General features: G+C 44.7%; 1 protein-coding gene across 1 annotated transcript in view; it reads right to left on the reverse strand.

Annotated features, from left to right (window-relative positions):
- Positions 1–23,787, reverse strand: part of NEK2 (NIMA related kinase 2) — a 180,022-nt gene that overhangs the window by 85,598 nt on the left and 70,637 nt on the right. The window contains exon 5 of the mRNA XM_085612857.1: positions 535–661. Within this exon, the coding sequence (XP_085468983.1) occupies positions 535–661 (127 nt within the window). The remainder of the gene's footprint in view (positions 1–534; positions 662–23,787) is intronic.

Below are 23,787 nucleotides of genomic sequence, written 5' to 3' on the forward strand. Positions count from 1 at the left end.
CAGATGGGGAAAAAAGGAAAAGGAAGGCAGAGGCACACTTTTAGAATCACATATAAAGGTTATGATACAGGTGGGTAGCTGCTGCGACAACAGGAGTCTGTCAAGCGGCATAGTTTGTAAAGAAGAGGATGAAGAAAGCATGAGGAAACAAAGTTTAAAAAAAAATCTGAATGCACTTACATGACGATTTACAAACATAATACTTATAAAAACATTTCAACATGAAGGAAATGCATTTCAGAAGTGATTATCAAACATCAGTAACCTGCAGTACAAAAAGACTGACTTAAGTGCCAGCTATAAACCAGTAACGGAGCATAAAATCCTCTACTATGTACACAAAATCACAAACTAGTACATTAATGAATTATTGGAGGACCTACCAAAATAAATACCTACATTGTATGATCAAGTGTTACTGAAATTATGATCAACTATGGATAGCTAAAGGAAGTATTGATAGGGAAATTAGAGTAGAGGAAATGTAAACAAATATTTTTTAAAAGGCAGGATATTAAAAAGAAAGGTGTTTACCTTCAAACTCAGCATTTTGACAATTATTTTATACAACTCATCGGAGTAACGAAATGGTATTCGTGAAAACCTTCCTTCCTTTATTTTTTCTGACAGCATCTTCTGGTTGTAAGCAGTGAACGGTGGCCTGAAAAACAATCCTTCATAAATATTTTATTGCAGTTTTATCAAAATACACAGTGTGGATGATACAGATAAGAAAGAAACCTCTACGGCACCAGCAACCGCACAGGATGAAGCACCTACTTCGTGGTTCCAGGTGATCTCCATAATATCTACTAGAATGACTTATCTGTGCATGGCAAGGATAGCATTGGTCATACTGAAGATACATCTCAAATGAGTAGTTTATTTCGATTGTGATGCAGTGCTAAGGATTTCCTCTTAGTTTCTGTAGCAGTTCTGAAATTGCCAGAGTTCAATAGGTATGAAATGAAGTGCATTCAGAAGGGCCCTATGTTAGTCTCCAACGACAACTGTTGGACCCTGTGAATATAACATGGCCCAATCACTGATACTATAAAGCAGATGATGGTTTTCGATTTTCATTTCTTTTTTTTATTGTTTATACTATAATAGAAAACTGGCATCTCTGAAAAGAAATACTACACTTGGTTCAAGAGAAAAAAGGGCACATTCACAAAGTACATGCAAACAATCCCATTTTTTTTTCCAAGGAAAAAAAAAAACAGGCTGAACAAAGTAGAACCAGTGGCCAACAGGACATAGAAAAGCTATTTCAGAGGAGCCTGTTCCTTGAGGTTTTCTTGCTTGGATACTCAAATGAATGTTGTCAGAAAGGCCCAAGAGCTGTACCGGTATGCAGTCTTCACCATGCAGGCCCTCTTTTGGTAATTTACTACACACGCAGGTATTTTTTTTCTCTTTTAAATGCCAGTATTATATATATATATATATATATATATATATATATATATATATATATATATATATATATATATATATATATATATATATATATATATATATATATATATATATATATATATTTTTTTAAATAAAAAGAGGGATTTAAGAGTAATCAAATGGTTCAGGGAGTCCTAGCTAAGGGAGGGTACAGGTAAAGGATTTTTAAGAAGTGGGGTTTACCATAAAACAAAATAGGAAATATTTAAAAAACAAATATTTTAAAGGGGAGCATGTGGTTGAACCTTCCCCCCAATAAGCATATATATATATTTATGAATATCAGAAAATGCAAGCACATTACAGTGCAACGCCATAAGTAGTAAAGCCTTACTTGTTATTAAAGAGTGTTGTAAATATCAACATGTTCTAATGTCCCGAAAGTATAGGCATGGGTGGTAAAAGAATGTGTGTTGAAGTCTGATATTCAGCTAAAACACCCTACAAGAAGAGCTCCTGAACCAGGAGCTTATCGGGTCCTTCACACTAAGGTCACACTATCTGAGAACTATATTATGAGGGAGATGGTGTGGTAGACAATACAAAACTAACTATGCATCAAAATATATCCCAGCCCATATGGAAGAAACAATGCATCTATATGGAAGATGGGCACTGCAATGATCTAAATAGAAAATATGGAGGTTTCTAAAGCAGAGAAATCTTCATAACCTTCAGATAGGGACCATCCACCACCCAGTGCAATCTGCAGAGAATCGCTGCTTCCAGACAGAGTCCATCACTTGGAATGGCATCAGAATAATCCTGGCAAGGGCCAAGTTTATTCCTCCAAGCAAAGCTGGCATGGAGTCCATGTGAGAAGCCGTCCAGATGGGCAATACCCCACAGAACTATACACACATTTAACAGAGGGCTCCCACAGAGTTATTTGCCCAACCTTGGGTAGCGGGACCAGAGAAACAAAACTATCCACAGAAGAAAAATATATTATGTGCTATATGCAACAGCAAAACCGCACAATGCAAAACAGTTTTTTTTTTTTAAATTTGATTTTGTCAGAATCAATCAATACATGTGTAACAAAGACAAAATAACAAAATAAGAGAAGCAGCTAAGGATTAACTGAAATTTGAGAAAAACGGAGTACAAACAATAGAATATAATAATCACCCCACCCACTTTCGGATGAGACTGTACCTGATCCATAAACCTGCATGAAAAAAAAACAGACAGACAGAGACCCGTCAAAACCTTCGGTTCCACGTTAGATAAATAAAAGCTACGTTTGCAAGCTATTCCATGACTCCCACTGGAACCCCGACCAGATTCTGTCAAACTTCCGATGCAAGCAGATACCGCTTACTTTGGCGAGAGAGAGTTCAGACTGTCTGCCGGATGTTAGACCACCACTCCGTGGCCTACGGCAGGGCTGAAGACACCCAGCATCTAGCAATGCAAAGTCTATCAGAGACAATGATTATAGACAACAGCCGCCTTAGACCGGAATCATATTCCGCTCTATATCAAATCATTATTTCCTTTGGAGTAAATTGCATTTCAAAGCACAGCATAATACGGTCAGTTGACACACCCCTACCCAAAACTCATGCAGGACAGGATTTCCTGCTAGGTTTGTGCAAATAGGTCATGATGCTAGAACCTACCAAGTCGATAGGAGCCTTACATCTAGACAAAAACTAACTCCTCTGCTGTAGGTATTTAAAAGAATTGTGTTAGGGAATATCATAAAAGGTTTGAAGCCCAGCAAACAAGTGCATACATTCAGATCATATCGCTGCCTCACCGTTTCCACCCCTAATCGTGACCAAGCCCTGCCAATAGTCATGAAATACCTCCAGGAATGCCGGGTTATCTCATAATGGTGTATTGTCATTTATTAACACTAGAAAGTGTTTCGCGCATATCTCGCACCAAATAAAAATAATATCCTTAATGAACTTCAATCTAACCCGCTTATAGTAGTTTGGGTCCATCAATCGGTAGAAAAAAAGCCTGCAATGCGACCCAAAGGCTAGTCGATATCCGTGTTTTGACAGATCTGATTCAACTAAAGTAACAAATTGTGCAGTCACCCAGCAACCGCTGCTCAGTAATACAACTCAAAATCCGGTAGTTGTAGCCTCCCCCCAGACACGCCTGTACAGAAGCTTTAGAGCTGGAAGAGCTCACCGAGCTTGCTTATATCCCGAAATAAAGCTGCGTATGGCTCCTTCATGTCGTTTAAACGAATTTGGGACCCTAAGTGGAACTGCTCAGAATAAGTATAAGAATTTTGGGAGTATATTCATTTTTAGGTCGAGCATTTGAGACCTTTTGTATATACTTTAGAATATACTTATATGGGTATGTACTTTGTGGGCTTTGGAGATCAGCCCTAGGACTTGTCTGCTTCTGCATAAGGACTTTTTTGTTTCTGTTCAACTGCCTCTATTTAACTGTCTTAATAGAAAAAGACCAGCAGAGGTCAGTAAAATACCAGAATTGCTTTCTGCTTCGGCACTCTTTTTTTTTCTTTCTGGCAACTGCCTCTATTTAACTTTCTTGATAGAAAACGACCAGCAGAGGTCAGTAAATTACCAGAATCACTTTAGCATTCTCTAGATTCCAGTCCATAGAAATTGTCTTCCATGAGCACCCGTAGACAATAATATTTTTTTAAAATCTTGTATTTTCAGTGATAGGACCACCAAAGGCCCAGATTTTATATTAAAAACAGAGCTTTGAGCTATACCATTTCCCACTGAAAGGCAATATTTCTCTCCATGTGTTACCATACCTGGCGTGTCTCACAGTTTTGTGCTTATTTCCCCTTCAGGTAAAAGAACAGTAGATGTCAGCACCCAGGTATCAGATGGGTCTATGTTCAGATCATGGATGTTTGCGTTGCACTGCCCTACAGGCTACCATTCTGCATCTGGCCTGGCAATGCCCGCGGATTGCTAAGTTCTGGAGGGTGGGGGTGTGGGTGGGGAGAAGTGTTCTACTATACTAAAGAAATTACAGGTCAGGAGTTTTGTTGCTCTCCTCTGGTGGGTGTGTTTGGATATGTCAAGGACGCCTTACCTGCAAATCGTCTCCTCATCGCATGTTGCTCCTATTGGCTAAGGGCAGAGTGGCTATGGGGCAGATGCCCTGCCTCCACTATAAAGGCTTGGCTACGGGATGTCGCATTTTATCAGGAACAACTATCCACTTACTGGGAACTCATGCCACTCTGGTCCAGACCCAAGGATATTTGGAGTTTGTTCACCACCTGGCTTCGACAACAAAGCTCCGACTCCTCCACTCAGATGATCCCACCATAGCGGACACAATGCTGCATGAAGCTTTTTGTCACCCATCACAATAGATATATCTGTTGAATCTCTGCCATATCATACATGGTCCACCAGATGAATGTCGGGTATTATATTTTATGTATTGCCTCCTGTTATCACCTTGAAATGTGTTGGATGGGCGGAACTGTATCTTTGTCAATGACACACTTGACGACACATATGCAATTGTTTACAATACAACTCTGTGATGTGACGACATGTACATACATGGTAACTACGCTATAATCCCGTTTCCCCTTGTTATCATTTAGTTATTGTTTTTTCTTTATTTCAGAGTGTTTGAGAATGCCATATGCTCTCTTTGGTCTGTATATCCAAAATTTCGATAAATACATTTATTTAAAAAAAATAAAAAAAATGATGTTATCGACCCGTGCACTCAATTTAATACCACCTGATCCGCTGACCTAAAATTCAATATTTAACAGAGTTTCAGCTACATTTAATTTATACCCAGAGTGTATGTCAAACCGGTCTGCCTTTCAATCGCGCATTTCATAGCATCAGATGGATTGGTCAAGTACATAGTGACATCATCAACATAAGCACTCATTTTCAGTTCACAATCTCCAGAGACCATAGGCCATAATTGTTCAGCAATGATTGCAAATAAGGTTAAAGATAAAGAGCAAACAAAAGAGGGAAAAGCGGGCACCCTTGCCTTGTGCCCTGCTGTATCTTAAAATGTAGCGAAGAAATCCCAGAATAAACAAGCTTGCCACATGGAGTCTTGTAGAAGGACTGCACCCATCTGCAAAACCAATCACCAACCCCAAAAGCCCCCGCTCATAACCTACAGAAAGTCCCAGACCACACATTTGAAGGCCTTTTCAGTGTCCAATAATGTCATACCCAGCTCTTTCCCGGATTTCTTCAGTTACTTCGAACGCAGCAATTGCTGTATTAATGTGACTGGTGGTGCCCCTTCCAAGAATAAAGCCATGTTGCTGTTGCGAGACTAAACCAGTGAGAAGGGGGGCAAGCCGAGATCGTAAAATTTTAGCAATGTTTAGTGTAAGAGTTAATCAGAGATGGGTCAGTGTGATCCCATCTCTCCAGGTGGTTTATCCTTATCAAGAATATAGTATGTTGGTCATATTCCACGTGGTGGGCAGTTCACCACCCTTATCAATGCTCTGTATCACACTAAGGAGGGGGTGGGGGAAGACTATAATATCTTTAAAGATCTTCTAATTCCAATGGTATAGAATCCTCCCCTGCAGCCTTTCCGGACAGCAAAGCCGCCAAAGTAGCCTTCATTTCCCCAGCAGTGATGTCCTTCTGAAGAGGCAGCCTTTGAGATTCTTCTAAACGTGGAAGACTACTATTCTGAATATATGCCTTGAGCCCAGACAACCTCGATATTTGATATTGGCTATACAAATCCTGATAAAAAAAAGTAAGAACTGCTCCACGATAGCCCCAGGGTTAGTATAAACGAATCCATTGCTACCTTTAATATATTGAATGAAGTATTTAACCCTTTTATCCGAAAATGGGTGTGCCAAGACCCGTCCCACCTGTTCCCCATATTTTTATTGGATGGCCTTATTTTTGGAGGGAAAAGCAGCTACTTCCTCCTTCAAGCTTTGCCCCAAAAGGGACAGTTTATTTTTCAACTGAAGATGGAGAGCTCGCTCATCCGGGCCACCAATACTTATGGTCCTAGCACACAGTGTTTCCAGTAGTGAAACTGCTTGGCCCAGCTGCCTAACCATTTAGCATACTTGGCTTTTTGCTCAAGCTAAACTGCGCTGTGATTCCCCTAATGTAAGCTTCCATTGTATCCCACCCCACCAGCGATGACGCTGTACCTATACTGACTCCCACAAATTCCATAAAACAACCTGCTATGAGTTTAGAGTAATCAGGATTTGTAAGAAGGTGTCGGGGGAACGAAAACTGATGCCATTCTCCCGTTGAAGCTGAAATTTTGATTAACAATAATATGGGCTTTTGATCAGAGGTAATTCTGGAACAGACTTCCATTTCAGCGCCTTGTATCAAATGCCCCGTAGCAAATACCAAATCAAACCTCGAGTAATGCTGCTGCGGGTATTTAAAAAAAAAAAAAAGTATAAACAGGATAGCAGGATGCAGTGCCCTCCAAATATCTGTCAGTCCGTGCAAGCAGGCGAACTTGATGATTGGGGCAGTTGATGTCATCTGTTACACACTTGAAAACCCCCATTATAGCAGTTCCCCAGACCAATGCAGCAAATCAAGGCAAAGCATATCACATACCCCAGGATCATTTGTTTGGCTCATAGGTGGCACAGACAACACATTTTTAACTGTATTACCAGTTGCGCAATTGTCCATCTCCCCCTTGGGTCAGCATCCTTTTTCAGCCCCATAATCTCTACATTCTTGGCTGCCATAACAACAATCCCCCGGATGGAAACAGACTGGTAGGTACTTCTAATGATGTTGCAGCCTAGTTGTTGGAGTAAGAAACTATGTTTAAAAGCAAGATGGGTCTCTGTCAAACACAAACCCACCCCCACCCTGCAGCACAACCTACCCCCCACCCCCGATCCAACCAAGGGTATCACCCCCACCCTGAGGCTGTCGATGGACTTGGACAGCCCTGAGAGACTACCTCCCCATGCCTCATCAAGCACCACCCGCCTGCCACTGAACAAGAAAAGATAGAAAGAACAAAAACAAGAAATGAGCACCTTATGACCCAACACAGGAAGAACCTAGCTTACCTTTATTATAGATAAACCTACACCAACTAAGTCAACATCATCAACCGTGAGACAGAAGAACAGTAAAGCATTAACCTACATTGACCACAACCAACCCAATCTACAATGTAGACCCCTTCAATATGCTATGGGCCTGAACAGCCTACTGTTCTGTAAGGCAGATCTGAACCCAGCCATTATTATCGGTCTTAAGCCTGGCTAGCTCTTTCAGAAATACTTGAGCCTCAACCTCTTCTAAGGGATCAACCAGCGGGCAAAGTTTCCAACGCCTGTCCATTGTGGGTTTGCAGAAGTCAGACCGGACAAAGATAAGCATAGAGTCAACCGCCACAGGTGATGCAGGGCGAGCTTTCAGCAAAAAAGTCTGCCTTAGTAAGAAGTTACACACATATATAAAGATAGGGCGGGGTGTGCCTGGTGGGTGTTTGAGAGACCAGTGTTGCTGCCAAGAATAAATGGGATCCGATGAGCCTGCTGAATTTGTGAATCCATGTCTCAATACATGAGGTGAGCAAAGGCCTTGCCAGTCAGCTGCACTACGAATTGCCAGTGGCCCTTCCCCTTCTTGCAGTTCAAAACACTAAGAACAAGCTCAGTAGTAAAAATGTCTTGCGAAAACATAAGACAAAGGACAAAATAATAGTTCCTTAATCCACTCCACTAGGAAGCAGGCCATTGACATTCATTAGGAGATTAAAATACAGGGATGCTTTAAACAGGTCAGAAACTGAGCAAAGTCTGTGACAATGAAGTTTCAGAAATCTTCATAGACTTCAGGATGAACTTCATAGTGCTTCGCCCAATGGCAAAATGGTGAGGGGGCGGGGGGGCAGCAACTACACTTCTGTACCTCACAGGTCAGCAAGGAATTCTTTCAAAGAAACATGACTCCCCTCGGCTTCACAGGACCCTTCTGATCAAGCTCTTTTATAACTTCCTTGCACAAAGTTCTTCAAAGTAGGTTCCTCTCAGCAAAATGTAAAGCAATTACCACCGTGGATCAGATTGGAAACATTGATTTCCCCAGTACCGAGCCCCAGATCCTACCCTGGTCAGACCACTTCTGAAACTAAAGGGCAGCAGCAACTTCACTCCTAACGCAGAGACTCCAGCAGACAACTCGCGAGGTGGCATATACCTTTCCAACAGTGCAGCTTGCAATAATGGCAGAGCAGCAGTTGAAGAGGGAGGCTTCCCCTTTGCCAAAGTACCATACTCCTTCCACCAAGATCAGATCTGCTCATCAAATGGAGGAAATAAAAGAAATGGCTCCAGGGGTGGAGAAGAATATACTACTCTGCTGTACTCCCCTGCAACAAGTGAGCAAAATTCAGCTAAAGTGCTGCCCCAGATGGGGGCGCCCGAGAGCCAGGCAGTAAGATGGCTGCTGCTTAATGCAGCTCTGCTTGCCGAGATGACAATCTGGCAGAATCATTAAATTGGAGGGCTTGTGGTCCCCAGATACCTAGTGATCGCACCCAGAGGGTACCCTCGATATGACAGTGCAGCCTTGAGGGTACCCGTGCAGAGATATAGGAGACTTGGCTCCCTGGGCAGGCGGGCTGCTTGGGATGGTGTCGTCCGGTGAATCCTGCTGATGTGCTAGGCCCTGTATTGGCCTGGGATCAGACCACGTGCAGCGGCCTGGCCTCCCTCAGCGGCTATCCTTCTGAAGCAGCAGTGACCTGTGAGGCGATCGGGTAAGGGGCGCGCCTTGGTGATCTTCGTGGGCTGTTCGGCCTGCCGCACGGGGGCCACTGAAGGAGGTGGTCTGTTCCTATTGGAGGCATTTGGAGGAGAGCTGTAGCGGTTGACCACAGATGTACGGGGTGGGGGGGGCCTTTGATGCTGGATGAGATGCCTCTAGCTTAAGGTTCTGAGTGGGCAGTGTGGGGCACTCCTGGCATCGGCTGGCCAAGGGGTGACTGGGACAGCACCTGGGATGACTTACTGCACACAGTGGCAGATTACATACACTTGGTAGCAGTAGGAATTTAATCTGGATCCGCTTGGACCCCCTGGTGTAGGGGTGTGGCGGGTGTTAACCTGTGTGAACTGCGGACACTTGATCCACTCCCCTGCTCGCCCTACTTCTTTTACTGCTTGATCACACTGCCCCCCTACAGACGCAATGGGTGAACAAGACAGTAAGCAGCCGAAACAGTCATTCCAGACCCATTGAACCATGAATGTGGCGGATGCGAATTCAGAGACTCTGCGACAAGAGGCCACTGGGGAGGCCTCCTCCCTGCTTGATCAGGACATCATGGAAATGTTTGTGGACTTGAAACATAGCCTCAATGCCACCTATTCAAAAATTGACACATTCACTACAAGGTTGGACCATATGAAGGAGAGACTGGATATGCACGGCGGGCACATTGGCCAACTTGGTGTGTCCTAGAGGTGGAGGATGCTCATACAGCAGCCGATGAACACCTCTTGCAGATGGCAAACGTTTTGGGTGTCATTTGGTACTAATGAGGTGAAACATTTGCCCAGATAGTGTTAGCATGTGTGGAACGTCAAAATAAAAGTATTCTCACAAAATATGCAGCATTATGCCGTAGAACTCTTTTTCTTGTCGCATAATTCAACCCTGCTGCATAATTTGGTCCTCTTCTGCCGATTAATTAAAGTGGCCCTGACTATGGTGCAAGGCAGACGTGGGCGAAACAATATATTAACAGGGACAGCTGAGCCAACAGTCGGTTCTGGCTCTTAGAGTCTGTACTCGAGCTGAGCTTTGAAAATATGTGGCATGTCAATCATGCAGCACAGATTATGTCAGAATGAGGTACGGTGTCTTAAAGATTAAAAAAACTTCACACAGTAGTACCTCACCTTGGCACATCAGATTATTAAAAATAAGATTTTTTTTAAATGAACTGAAAAACATTCAAGCACCCCCCCCCCCGCCACAACCCTCTCATTGGCAATGCTATTAGTGAACGAAGGCAAGTTAGGGGTCATGTGTACCCTGTATGTGGCATAGGTTAGAGTTATAGATGGTGCAACTTTATAGGCTATTAAATCAAACACAACAGTTGTTTTGTACATTGCAAAGCCTGAATTTGCGTATTTGGAGGTGCCCTCATTTGCGATAATAAACAAGGAGGATCAGTTCAAAAGTATTTGCCTATTCTTTAAGGTGAAAGTTGTATTTACATTTTTGTTCACAGTTTTTTTAGCAACCTCGATCGGAAAGTATTGGGACACTTTACTTGAGCATCAAGACTGGAACCTTTTTTACCAGTTCCAAAGTCAGCAGCACTGGTATAGTGCCATATCCACACCCTCTCATTGTAGTGTGAAACACTATCACACGCGTTTTGTTTCACAATGCCTGCTATGGAAAACTCAAAGCACTCTGCTCTTAAAAGAAGTAGCCCCTTTGTCATTTAATTGATTTACTGGGACTCCTGGTGTGCCACCCGTCACAAAAAGTGAAGTTTTCATGCTTCCCTTTTGTTACGTATTTTGGTCCTTGAGGGAAGGGCGCACTCAGAGTGTGCCTGGATGCTGTAAGAAGCCAATCTGTGCATGCAAGCACACAGCCTACAGAGAACATAGCTGCCAGTCGTTTGCAAATTGACAACAATCTCCCCTGGAGTAGAGGAGTTACTCCACTGCAGTCCGCAGACACCAAAACAGCAGAGTCTGGTTAATCGTGCTGCCGCTCCCAGGTCGCACCGACATAGCAGTCACCCAGGAAGAGGTTACCGTGCTCCAGAAGGACAGATCTGTCTCCTCACCAAGTGAGATGACACCAGGACCAGACACTCGCGGTTGAGGGGGGCCTCCACAAAGCAGTTGCAGGCGGCGACTGGGAGTCCAGTCTAGGAAAACCCAGGGTGGGCTCAGCCTTTGAGGGTCTCAGGTCCCCATTGGAACAGTCACCTCCCTTCGACTCGGGGTGGGGGTGCAGAGGTGCTTCGAGGTGTCAGGTGGCGGCAGTCAGAGGCTCACTCTTTGTCATGATTTCACAGCAGAGGTACAACAGGTCAGCTGGGCCACTCTCGATGTGGATCTCACTGTCCCTGAAGTCCCTTGATGCAGGTTGGTCTTCCTCAGTGTTGGTGTCCGGTCTGGACACAACAAGTCTTGGTTGTTGCAAGGGGTCCAGTACCCCATGTATTGGTGTTGTGCAGCTCCAGTCAGTCCTGGCGTCCCCACACTTGGAGGGAAGACAGATCTGACACGTGGGAGCACGGCAACCTCTTCCTGGGCAGCTGCTGCGTCGGTAATCTCGGTGCGCAGCAGGTGGGTGAACTGGACTTGGCATTTTTGGTGCCCACGTCTGCAGGGGAGTAGCTCATGTACCCCAAGGGAATTGTTTGGGCAATTTGTAAAGACCTGGCAGCCCTCTGGGTTTCTTGGAGTCAGCACAGCGGCAGGACGAGTCAATGTCTCCACGAGGGTCGGGGGCAGCAGGCAGGCTGCCAGGGTTGGCACCAAGTCGGTCATTGTTCTTCAGTTCTCCGGTCAGCACTCTCATTTGTCCACTCTTTTCTGTCCATTTAAATCGGAGGTTCTGGCATCAGGGGTGCCACCTAAATACTGCATTTAGGGGCATTTCAGGTAGTGCCAGGTAGTTGCCACTGGACGACCAACCTTTATGGTGACTACGCCCTCTATATAGGACCACTTCCTGTGAGAAGTGAGCAGAAACCTGACCCAGAGGACCTAAACTAAATACACCAAAAACCAAGATGGTGGAATGTTCCTAGATGTGTGCACATCAGGTAGGCCACATTAGGGGTGGTACTAAGCCGAGGGTGAACATACCTCCAGACTATCTAATTTTCCCACCTGCCCTGGTGGCAGAAAGGCCCTGGGAAAGGGGTGGCGTTTTCCTTGCTTTGGGAAGCCTAGGGTCGCATATCAAAGGCGGCAGTGGCCCTTGAAGCCTCCTGCCTCGAAATGCTGATTTAGTACCATCCTACTTGGAGGAGGTGTAAACACCTCCTGCTAAAGCAGACATTGTTTCTGTCCTGAAAGCGGGGCTCTCACCTCCTAGGGGGTCAGAAACTAGTCTGTGGTGGCAGGCTGGTCTGCACCAGTCAGCCAATACACTAGAGGACTAGTAAGGTTCAAGGGGTACCTCAGAGATACCCTCTGGGTACATGTATTGATAAATCCATCACTGGAATCATTGTGGGTTTATTAATACGAGGTGTGTGATACCAAACACCAAAAGTTTCAGTGAAACCACTTATGTAGCTGGGAAACTCGTTTTGACCAGTGCATACCGTAAGACATGGGTACTCGCAAACATTTCCCCGGGGGTCACAAAGTACTGTGTGTTGCATGTCCACGGGCTGCACAGATGCCAGCAGGCGAGGGTCGGATGATGAAAAATGGGCATAAAGGGGCACGTAGCAGATGCATGGTGTGGACAAGAAACAGAGCCTTCACATGACTTCTGTCTGCCACCAATGCTCTATTCTCATGCACCAAGAATTAAAGGCAAAGCATTAACTTCTATTGTATAAGTGAGAGGGAAAGAGATAATAATCTGGTTACTGAATGGCAAAATGTGAAACCAAAAAACCTGGGATCAGTCCTGGCTACCCGGCTTGAGCAAATAGTGTGATCTTGGGCAATTGATTAATTTCACTTTGCCTCCATTTTCTTCATTACCATATTTGAGCCCCGTGAATTACATTCGTTCAGGATGTGTGCAGTAAAAAAACCTTCTCTTGTGGTTTATTTAATAAACTTTAATGTTGTTCCGATTATATAACAACCGAGGCTAAACACAAGACAAAAGAATTGCCTCACTAATGGCATGGTTTTCAGAATGGAGGTGGCATTAATGTTTCCAAGCTCATGGTTGAAAACTATTACTTCTACTAAATGCCTCTCAATGCAGTGATATAATCTGAACTCCCAAGGTAAAACGCTCAAGCATGTTAATAAAATTCACTTTTTCTGAAGTTTGAAGAGAGTTTATCATGATTTTACGTGTTTAGTGCAAGATGTATTTAAAACAAAAAAAGTGCTCCTAAAGATAAGTTGTCTAGGAATCCTTCTTTGCTTCTTTACAGTTACTTTAATTGACCTGTAAATAAAGTATGCCCATTTCAGAGCTTTCTGAATATTTCTGCTAGATCAAGTGAACAGCAGCCCAGTGCTGCTGTTCACCAGTAGGCCGCAAATAAAAAGTCAGGAGGGCTGCATGTGGCACGTGCTTGGAGTATCGCTGCCTTAAGATGACTTCCCTGTTCACTTGTACTGTCAGAAAATTGAACTGACCAGCACAGGGGCATATCTGCTCATGCAGATATGTCCTCACAAGTAATATAATGCACCCTGCCTTAGCATTGTAAGGCCTGCTATAGGGGTGACCTACAGATATTACATGTAGTGTTGGGGGACATGGCACACAGGGTGTGTGCCATGTGTTTTCACTTTTTAGAGCACCTTGTCGCAGAGCCTGCAGTGGCAGTCTGTATGAGTTTGGCAATGGGTCCCTTTGAGTGGCACAAGATACGCTGCAGCTATTAGGGAGCAGGTACCAGGGGTACAGTTTACTAGGGACTTAGAGATGCTAAGGACCTGGCCAACTGGGGATCAATTTACCAGTTTTCTTGTTTTGAGGGAAAGAACACTGGCACTGGGTATCCGGTAAGCAGGAGCCCAGTCAGATCCTCTAGCATTTTGCGATTCGCAAAAAAACGTGGTACCGTACAGCCGTACTTGCTAATTTTGAGGTGGTGAAGAATTGATCTAGCTTGAAGGATTAGAGTGGTCAGGACAGCTCATGGCTTCGGCGAGACTGTCACCTGTAAGTGGGGTCATTGATATAGGGGGATCCCGATACCAAGCCTGAGAGGCATCGTCCATCTCAAACAAAAAGCATTTTAATACATCGGTCACATCCTCAAGCTGGTGTTGTCCAACCCGGAATGTTCGCCGGATTGCCATTTGTCATGAAGAAAGACTTGCTTCCTAACACGGAAATTAAAGAAACATCAGAAGTCAAAGGTCATGTGTTTTTGCTGCATGAAGTAAACAGGCTACTGGCTGCGTGCAGTTTCTACTGATAAATGCCCAATCGAAGAGCAAACATTAGATGAGGGTTTATCTTTCTCTTCAAGATTACGCGGGCTTTAACTCTTAAAATGCATCATATTTGAGGAGTTTTGAATTAACTCCACAGGTGTAGCTTATACCCTTTTTTCTTGAGTCTGTGATGTTTTCGAATCGGAGCCTTCAGTCAAGGTTTTAGGCAATGTCTGAGGGGAGCTTGGAAGTCATTCTGTTCCAGCCTTGGTCTCTCCTTAGTTGGATAATTGTGTGGCTTTATTGTACTGTCCTTTTAAAATATGTAATATACTGGTTGTCCCTCTAGTAGCTGTAAACTGCAGCTGTTCTGGTCCTGAATTTCTTTTTTTGTTTTTTCAAAAGTTACTTGTCCTTTTTGGACTCTTTAGCTGGTTCTAATTCAGGGTCTGGCTCACTTGTGACTTTTTGGGTTCCCTGGATAGGCCACCAGGCTAGTGATGCATTGCCATCCATTCTGTTAATTGTCCTGTAAGCATCTTGTTTGTTATTTTAATCCGATTAATCGCATCTTTATTTGAATTGGTTGTGGACACATCTGTGGTCATATGTCAAAGTCTCTGGTTTTACTTATATTTGTGTATGAATTTATGACCATTTTTATAAGTGCATCAGACTGATGAGTGGCTGTAATCGGTTGTCTGTTCTGCTACACATCTACATCTTCATTCATAAATCAGACCCTCCAGGATTTCGCAATTTTGAAGAAAAAAAATCATTAAATTTGCAGTTTTGTAAAAAGGCCGTGATTTTTACAAAACTGCCCGCAAAATTTGAAAAATGCGATAATTTGTTTTTCTACAAACCACAGAGGAAAGAATCACAGCAGGAAACATATGTTAAATGCACTCATCAAAACCCTCACCCCATGATTCACTGGTGCCTCAAACACTGCAGGGCTCGCAGAACTGCTCACAGGGAGGTGGGAAGATGAACTTGCGCGCAATCTCAGTATATCTGAAACCAATAGTACACACTCCCCCGAAACCGTTTTCATTCATTACGTTTATGTGCTCTTGGTATGGCTTCACTTCATCTCAAAGGAGACCCGGGGCTCCCTGCTGACTTTAAATGCTTCCCGATTGATGTCGCCGCCGTTCCCGGTTTTTAGGTCTCGTGCCTAGCATTGCAGTGCGTAGCACTTCTCGTGCCTAGCATTGCAGTGCGTAGCACTGCTCGCGCAGCGCGAGACCTCATGTGGGGGGTTCTGAAAGCTAACAACACACTCTTGCGTGTGGATTTGCTTTCACCGGCTGCAATTGGCTTTAGCGTGGTTTTAAAAAAAAAAAAATAAGACACGTAATTGGGCAAAGGTGGGCGCATGTCCCGCCTTGGCTCCGCCCATTCCCATCGGTGTCTAAAAAGCGCAGCAGCGCACGTTCGCATCGCTGCCATGGTCCCGCGCCCACGCTCCTCTGTGGTGCGCGCGCACCACTGGTTAAAGGTTATCTCTGTACCCAGGAATCGTGGAGGGTTTTGTCTGAATAAAGAGATGCTTGTGCTTGGAAAGTGATTCCTTTTTTACATTAACCTTTAAAGTGATGGCCCTGACACTCTGCAAAACCGGAGTGGAGTGTAAAATCGACACGAGGGCTGGAATTTGTATTTGATTTAGGGCGTTGAGGTTGGGATGGAAAGAGTACTTAAACTTAACATCATCCACAACGAGAAAGTGCCTTTTTATGTTAGCTTGTGCTTGCAGTAAAAGGAAAGAGGTGGGCTGCTCGCGCGCACCACTTGTTTCCTTCGGCTGTTGCTAGATCTTTTTAGTTACAAATGATGCAGAGTGCCATGCTCATTTAAGGACGGGCGTGTGGAATTATTTGACAATTTCTACCAGGCTTATTTTGTGTGATATTGCAAAACACAGGGCCGGGAAGTTGTTTCTGTTCAGGTATCTGCACTGTTCTTTTCGCTCTGTAGAATATGTTGTTTCAAAAATGAAATACGAGAAAGAAACATTGTGGGTCCTTCGGCTGCCTGACCTTGCCTCAGTAGCTCTTTTTCAGCTCCCACAGGTTAGAGCAGAGGCAGCAGGGCGCTGCTGAATAATAAAAGACCGCTCATTTTAGCCACAGCAGCCAGCCTCACCGAGACGCAGACTGTGAACCCACATGCATACACCACTCGCGGGCTCCATTTCCATTAACGCGCACGCACCACCCTGCATTCTTTATTGCTTAGTCTTTTATCGCCATCTCTTTCCCTCCGGCCTACCTCTCATCTGTCGGTCCCTTCTCCCTCTCTCTTCTCCTGTCTCCATCTTTCTCCTGTCTCTCGCTCTCTCTCTGGGTCTCTTGGTGTTTCTCGTTTCATTCGCCCCCTATTCTCCCTCCTTTCTGGGCAGCTTGACATCTTTTGTTCATTCTCCCCCTTTATCCGTCTCCCCCCTGCTATCATCAACTCGCTGAAATCCCTAACCCTTGTACATTCTCACTTTTGTCACCACCACTGCATCATGATCTTTCTCTGTGCTTTCACAGCCCCCTCCTCTCCATTTCGCTAAAAAACACTTTCCTCTCCCTCTCTCCCTGCTGTCTCCGGCTCCTTCTGGCTGCAACCCCTCTTCTTTCCTGCCCATTCACCCCGCCTGCACCCCTCTGCATTCCACTTGCCTTCCCCTGTCCTCATTGCAGAGCTCTGTACAGTATAATTTCCGCGTGTTCTCCCTCTGCCCATACTAATTACTGTGCTGCTATAAATACCTCCCCATGCTGTCCACCCTCTGTGGTAATGGCGTCCATTCCGGCAAGTGTGGCACATGGGGGTTCTTCTTCACGCGTGGCCGGGGATCACACCGTAGCGATGGATTCAAGCAAGAAGCAAGCCCTCACTTCAGTGTGCCAGAAAGGCGCAGCTTGGCACCAAGGACGGTGCTGAATGTGACCGGGCCGGCTTTGACAGAGAAGGTGATAGCCCGCACTATGAATGTGTCATGTAACGCAACTGGTGCTTGTGTAAAGCCCTCTAATACCTTCGGGTCAAGCTCGCGCTATATAAAACAGTGGGCAAAAAATATATATTGTCGTATGCATTATAACACGTCGGTTTAATCACATTCACTACATCGACATAGCCACCACATCGCAGGGTAATAGTTATTGACCTCAATATAGCGTTATGCAAGAAGAGAAGGAGATGGCCATGTTGTGAACCACCCAGTAGCTTAGCAAGGTCCCATAGGGCTAAATGCAAGAAAGGAAGACGACCTCCCACTTTAGTGAGATCTGGAGGTGGGAGTGGAGCGAAGTTGGGGGAAGGAGTGTTCAGTAAGGCTAAAATGTCAAAATAGCTAGCACAGTGGATCCAACTTAAAACAAGCACTGAAAATGCAATAGGTCTTGCCTTTGATTAAGTTAAAGCCATTTGCTTTGCGATGGTTTTGTATAGCAAAGCAAAATGGCTTTAACTTAATGAAATGTGAGACCTATTGCATTTTTAATGCTTGTAATCTTATGTTTTCATTCTCCCCATCTTACAGTCTCCAAACTGCTCATCACACATTAGCTGCCTTTGCGTCATTCGGTCACTCGTTTCACTCAAGGATCTTTGCTTCTCAAGCTTGTGTGCCGTGATTCATTTGCAATGCAATAGGTGCCCTATTACTGAAAGCTTGAGCTATTGGCCTGGAATTATTATTGGCAACGCCAATAGCTCAAACTTTTAGAAATGCGAGACCTACTACATTGCAAATGCTTGTCAAAGTATAATTCGCGTTTGGGCTGTCACCCGAAGCAGTGCCTCGCGCGTCACCAGAGCTTCTGCCAGTATCAGCAGAAACCATCACAGACTGTCATTTCCTAAATGGAATGTTCTGAGAGAGGCAGAGCTGCAGGGGAGGGAGGGAGGGGAGGGGGGGGGGGGGGAGTGATTTCCTCCATACGGCTGTGGAGGACGCCCCCGTCTCAGGTCATCAAAGATGTGTGGTGAATCTGATGGGAACCTCCTACCTCAGCATGTGGGTGTTGCAAACCAACAGATGCACGAGCCTGCAGCAGAACTCTGAATGCAAGACTGCAGCATGCGCTATAAGCTAGGATTTCGGGCCTAAAATAAACTTTACTGCACCCACTAGTTGCTTTGTGGCAATTTAACATACAGTTCTACCTTATTTATTTAGTACTTTTTTGTATTGGTTTGTTTATGTCAACATTAGACCATATAAAAAGCACAACATGCCGCAATTTCCTGGGGGGTCTGCCTGAGGTAATTCGGACGGTGCCATTCATTCCAGTTATCAGCCCATTCCAATTAAAAGGGAGCAGATTTAAGGCTGACCAAGCAAGTTTCACCCTGCAGGGGGGTCCAGCAAATGAAAGCAAGCAAAATCTCTGTATAGAATTCCAAAAGAGAATGTTGAATTACTGATGGAACTGGTCCCGGAATTACCGGTTACCCAGGTAAGTTCTCATTCCTCAGGGGTCAGTAACTTCATCGTTGCGGTATTACCACCACCAAATCCAGGGCACTTACCATGGGAAAATTAGAGAAGTGTGGCAGCCCTTCATTATAGAGCTACTCATTTCAGCCATATTTGAACCAATGCAATACTGAAGTTTTTTCCAGATAGGACTACTTTACAGGCACTGAAAGACAGGTGTCCCACCAAGGCTGACCCAGAGACGAACATCACATAAGTCTCTTTTGGGCTAATGTTCCTTCTCACCTAGAAAGGTCAACTGAAATCAAAGTGGTTTGAAGTAAATCTAATCTCTCAGTGTACAAACAAATTCAAATACAGACACATTGTGGCTTCTATGAGAACAAACCCAAACACAAAATCATTGCAGCGTTTGTGAGGCCATTATAGTGCAAAAGATAAAAGGGCAATATGGTGGATGTGACCCATGGATGCAGCTGGTGACTTCACAGGATAGAACATAGAACTCCTAAAGTGTGAGCAGGCTATGCACATAGGCATTCAAGAAATCCTACCATAGGTAGATGTAGCCAAAGAATGTGGATGGCATATCGGAGCAAACCAAAGGTAGAGGACTTCTAATGTGGTAGACTAGACTTCCAGCCAAAAACTGGAGTGCTTTGTTGACATAACAGAGCTCTTGACCCATTGTAGCTCAGCAGATGCAGAAGAGAGTATAGACTGCCACAAATGCGGACTGCTTTTGACCCTAGAAGCAAGGGTGGCCCCTTAAGAAAATGTGAGGGGCAACTTGTGAAAATCAACAACATATTAGATTGCCTTCATGATATACCAGCCGATTCCCGCCAATGTGCAAACTTTGCTGTTTTTTGGGCATGTGTTTTACATCAGCTGAGTGAACGGTGGAGTCCACTAAAAACCTCTGCGTGTGCTGGAGTCCCATCTCCTTCACACAGGCTCCCGTTCTGCATACACTCCTGCTCAGGATCCCCTCTCTGAAAACTGATTCACATTGTGGGTTGGGGTGAATCTGCCAACTCTCTGCTGTGTTACTGTAGATTCTTCTAAGCTCAAGTACAATCCACACCTCCTCGATTCTTCCGGTGTTGTTGTTGGTAACTCAGCAGTGGGGACCTGTGCCGGGCTCTGTCTTACTCGAATACACAGACTTTCCTTTACCAGTTCAATCCTGAGACGCCTCCATTCAGGAGTCTGGAAAATCCGTACACAAAGAAAGGATGGACTTCCCTGGGATTGGGGGGTTTGAACTTTGAAAAGGGCAACCTGAGGTTCCCTTTACTTTCCCGGTTTGGTCTCCAGGGAGGAGACAGATAGACAGACAGACAGACAGACAGACACAGACAGATAGATAGATAGATATCCCAATGCATGCTGCTACATGCAGAGTCTTTTACTCGCTGTAGAAAGTTGCTGCTTTAATGTTCAAGAGCAGCTTTGTGATTGATAACCTTGACACACGTTTCATAGTTTCAGAATACTTCTGAAGGGTAAATCATGGTGGATGAGGGCTTCTAAACTGGCACCAAGTCCAGATTCCTGCGCAAAGGTTTGTTGCTGTAGAGGGAATAACAATGTACCTGCCTGCCTACATGCAGAGCTAGACTGTGCCTACCAAGAGAACAGCCATCAACATCCCAGCAAGGCCTGCACAAGGCCAGCAAACTTGGAGAGTCTGCTTGGAGCACTCCTCAGCAGCCCAATACAATTCAGAAGCCTCTAATATTCCAGAAGCCCAGCATAAGAAATAAAATAATCTGTAAAGCCACATCTGTATAGCATCAAGTGGGTGAGACTGGGCCAAATACATGTTCACAACCCTTAGCAGCCTTGTACCTGTACCAACCAGTCCCAGGGAGGCAGAAAGTCTTGCACCATTGACTCACAACAACATCGCCAGTAAGAACTTTGAAAGAATGTAAAGGTCCACTTAGGTTACCCCAACATGAATCAGGTCTGTGACACTAGTTATAGTGGTCAGTGACTGGCATAAAAGGACCAGAGGTGTCCTGCCTCACGGATTCGGGAGGCAGCAGTGCATCCATGGGCACTAGAACATCCCAGGGAGAAATACAGCTCCCGCCCACAAGGTTAGGACTGGAGCTGTGCTTCCGTAGAGCTACAAACACTTTAAACATACCTATTGCGAAGTGGAATACTCTGCTAAAACAGTTACCATTGATTGGAGGCTGATAACGATTATGATTAAGATAAAGTGCCACAAAAATGCCGCTAAATGTCCATATTTGTGCCACAAAATTTGTTAATCCATGCCACAATACCCTGACGAGTATGCCCAGTGCACTTCAGTTAACGTTGCATCAAATACCAGGTGTTAGGGATTCTGGTTGGCTAGGGTATGCAACTAACCCAAGGAGAACCAACCACTCTAGTCAGGTCAAGTCTGTTACACACCAAACAGCCCCTGTGCTCACCTTCTGGTAGTTTGGCCCAGAGCAGGCAGTCTTATCATTAGAGACAATGCATAAAGCGTTTGTGCAACACACTCTCAAAGCAACAATGCATACACTGCAAAGAGAGACTCCAAGCAGAATTATGTAAAAATAGACTATATTGTTCCTAAAACAAGAACAAACAAGCATTGGCAAAGCCAATAGGTATCACCTTTGGGACCTTCTGTGTTTAATCATGCAACAGTTAATGTTGTTGCACCAAGGATATTGTGCTGCATAACTAAATACTTATAAGGTCCCAAAAGTGAGACCTATTGGTTATGCCAATACTGGTTTAATATTGATGTGGTCCATTGGTTTCCCAAACAATAAGGTTTTGCAAAATCCATGACAACAAAAAAGCCAAAAGACCGGCGGCCAACCCAGACATACTGGTTACCTACAGCACAGTAGGGTGCAAGACACAGCCCACTGAACTCCACCACACTACAGAGACAGAAACACTTCAAGTCATCATGCACTCCTACTGAGCGTGCACAACAGTGCCTATCACCGTTCAAGGTAAGTTGGGATATCAATCCAGATCAATTTGACTAGACCTTGAAGGGCACAGAAACTGCCCATCAACACCCTTGTGCATGCCCTTTCAACCCGATAGAACCACACATGCCACGACCCGCCAAATCTCTAGTAGGCCTGGAAATCAAGGTCACACTAGCTCTTAATCATCTGACGTCTCCCACTCTCTGCCTCATCCTCCAGTCCCAAAGGTCACTTTGAGCAAGCAAAAGGAAAGATAATTACTTGCTCACCAGAGTTCCTGTTTTTATGTGTTTCTTTGAATCGAATCCAGGGCTCTCTCAGTTGTTCACTTACAAAGTGTGTCAGGTTTTTGATGGTCACTAGGTCAAATGTCTCCTCATGAGAGCGCTGATTAAGGAATATGCTACTTACCAGTATGCATCTGTTCTTGGCATGTAGAGCTGCAGAGTCACACACTGAGGATAAGATCGCCATCTGGTGTTGGGCTCGGATGATTGCAGGTTGTTGTTGTCTTCGGAAGAAGCCTTTGGTCACGAGACTGGTGACTCCTCCCCTGGACAACAGTGCGCATGGGCATCCACTCCATCGTCAGATTGTTTTTTCGCCATGATGGGAAAAGATGGAGTGTATAGGAATGAAAAGAAAGGATGTCCATGTGCAATGTCTCAGTAAGACAGATGCTGGAACAGATACAGGTCCCGGGGAGGCGGGTGGGCGTGTGTGACTCTGCAGCTCTACATGCCAAGAACAGATGCATACTGGTAAGTAGCATATTCCGTTCGAGGCATATGAGCTGCAGATCACACACTGAGGATAGATTATATAGCAGTGCTTCCCCTTAGCGGTGGTCACCTGTATCCGTTGCAGCAGTTTGAAATAAAGTTTTTAGGACAGCCTGGCCCACTGAGGCCTGTTGTTTGGCTTGCACATCAACACAGTAGTGTTTAGTGAAGGTATGCGTGGTAGACCACGAGGCTGCCTTGCAAATGTCTTCTAGGGGGATGTTACCTAAGAAGGCCATAGAAGCCCCTATTTTACGCGTGGAGTGCGCCCTAGGGGGAACTGTAAGTGTACGTTTAGCCTTTTGGTTGCAGATTTGGATGCACTTAACTATCCACCGGGCTATACCGGATTTGGAGATGGGATTGCCTTTATGTGGTGGTGCGAAAGCAACAAAGAGTTGTTTTGTCTTTCGAAAGGGTTTTGTCCTGTCGATGTAATAAAGCAAGGCTCTGTTGACATCTAAGGTATGTAAGGCCCTTTCAGCTACGGAGTCTGGGTTAGGGAAAAAGACCGGTAGCTCTACTGATTGGTTAAGGTGGAAAGGGGAAATCACTTTTGGAAGAAATTTAGGGTTTGTCCTAAGAACCACTTTGTTACGGTGTAGTTGTAAGAAAGGTTCCTCTAGCGTAAGGGCTTGTATTTCACTTACTCTTCGTAGGGAAGTGATTGCGATAAGGAAAGCTACCTTCCATGTTAGGAACTGTAATTCACATTTGTGCATAGGTTCAAATGGGGGACCCATAAGTCTTGTTAGAACCACATTGAGATTCCACACTGGGGAAGGTGGTAATCTGGGGGGAAGAATTCTTTTGAGACCTTCCATAAACGCTTTGATGGCTGGTACCTTAAAAAGGGACAGGTGTTGCCTATTTTGCAAGTAGGCTGCCAAGGCTGCTAGGTGTAAACGTATAGAGGAATACGCTAGATTGCATCTTTGCAAGTGTAGTAGATAGCAAATTATGTTTTGGATGGAAGCATCCAATGGATTTATGTCGTTATTAGCGCAGGAGATGGCAAATCGTTTCCATTTTGCAGCATAACATGCTCTAGTAGTAGGTCGTCTGGCTTCCTTTATGATATTCATA

The sequence above is a fragment of the Triturus cristatus genome, chromosome 6 (genome assembly GCF_964204655.1).
Source record: "Triturus cristatus chromosome 6, aTriCri1.1, whole genome shotgun sequence".
Taxonomy (NCBI): domain Eukaryota; kingdom Metazoa; phylum Chordata; class Amphibia; order Caudata; family Salamandridae; genus Triturus; species Triturus cristatus.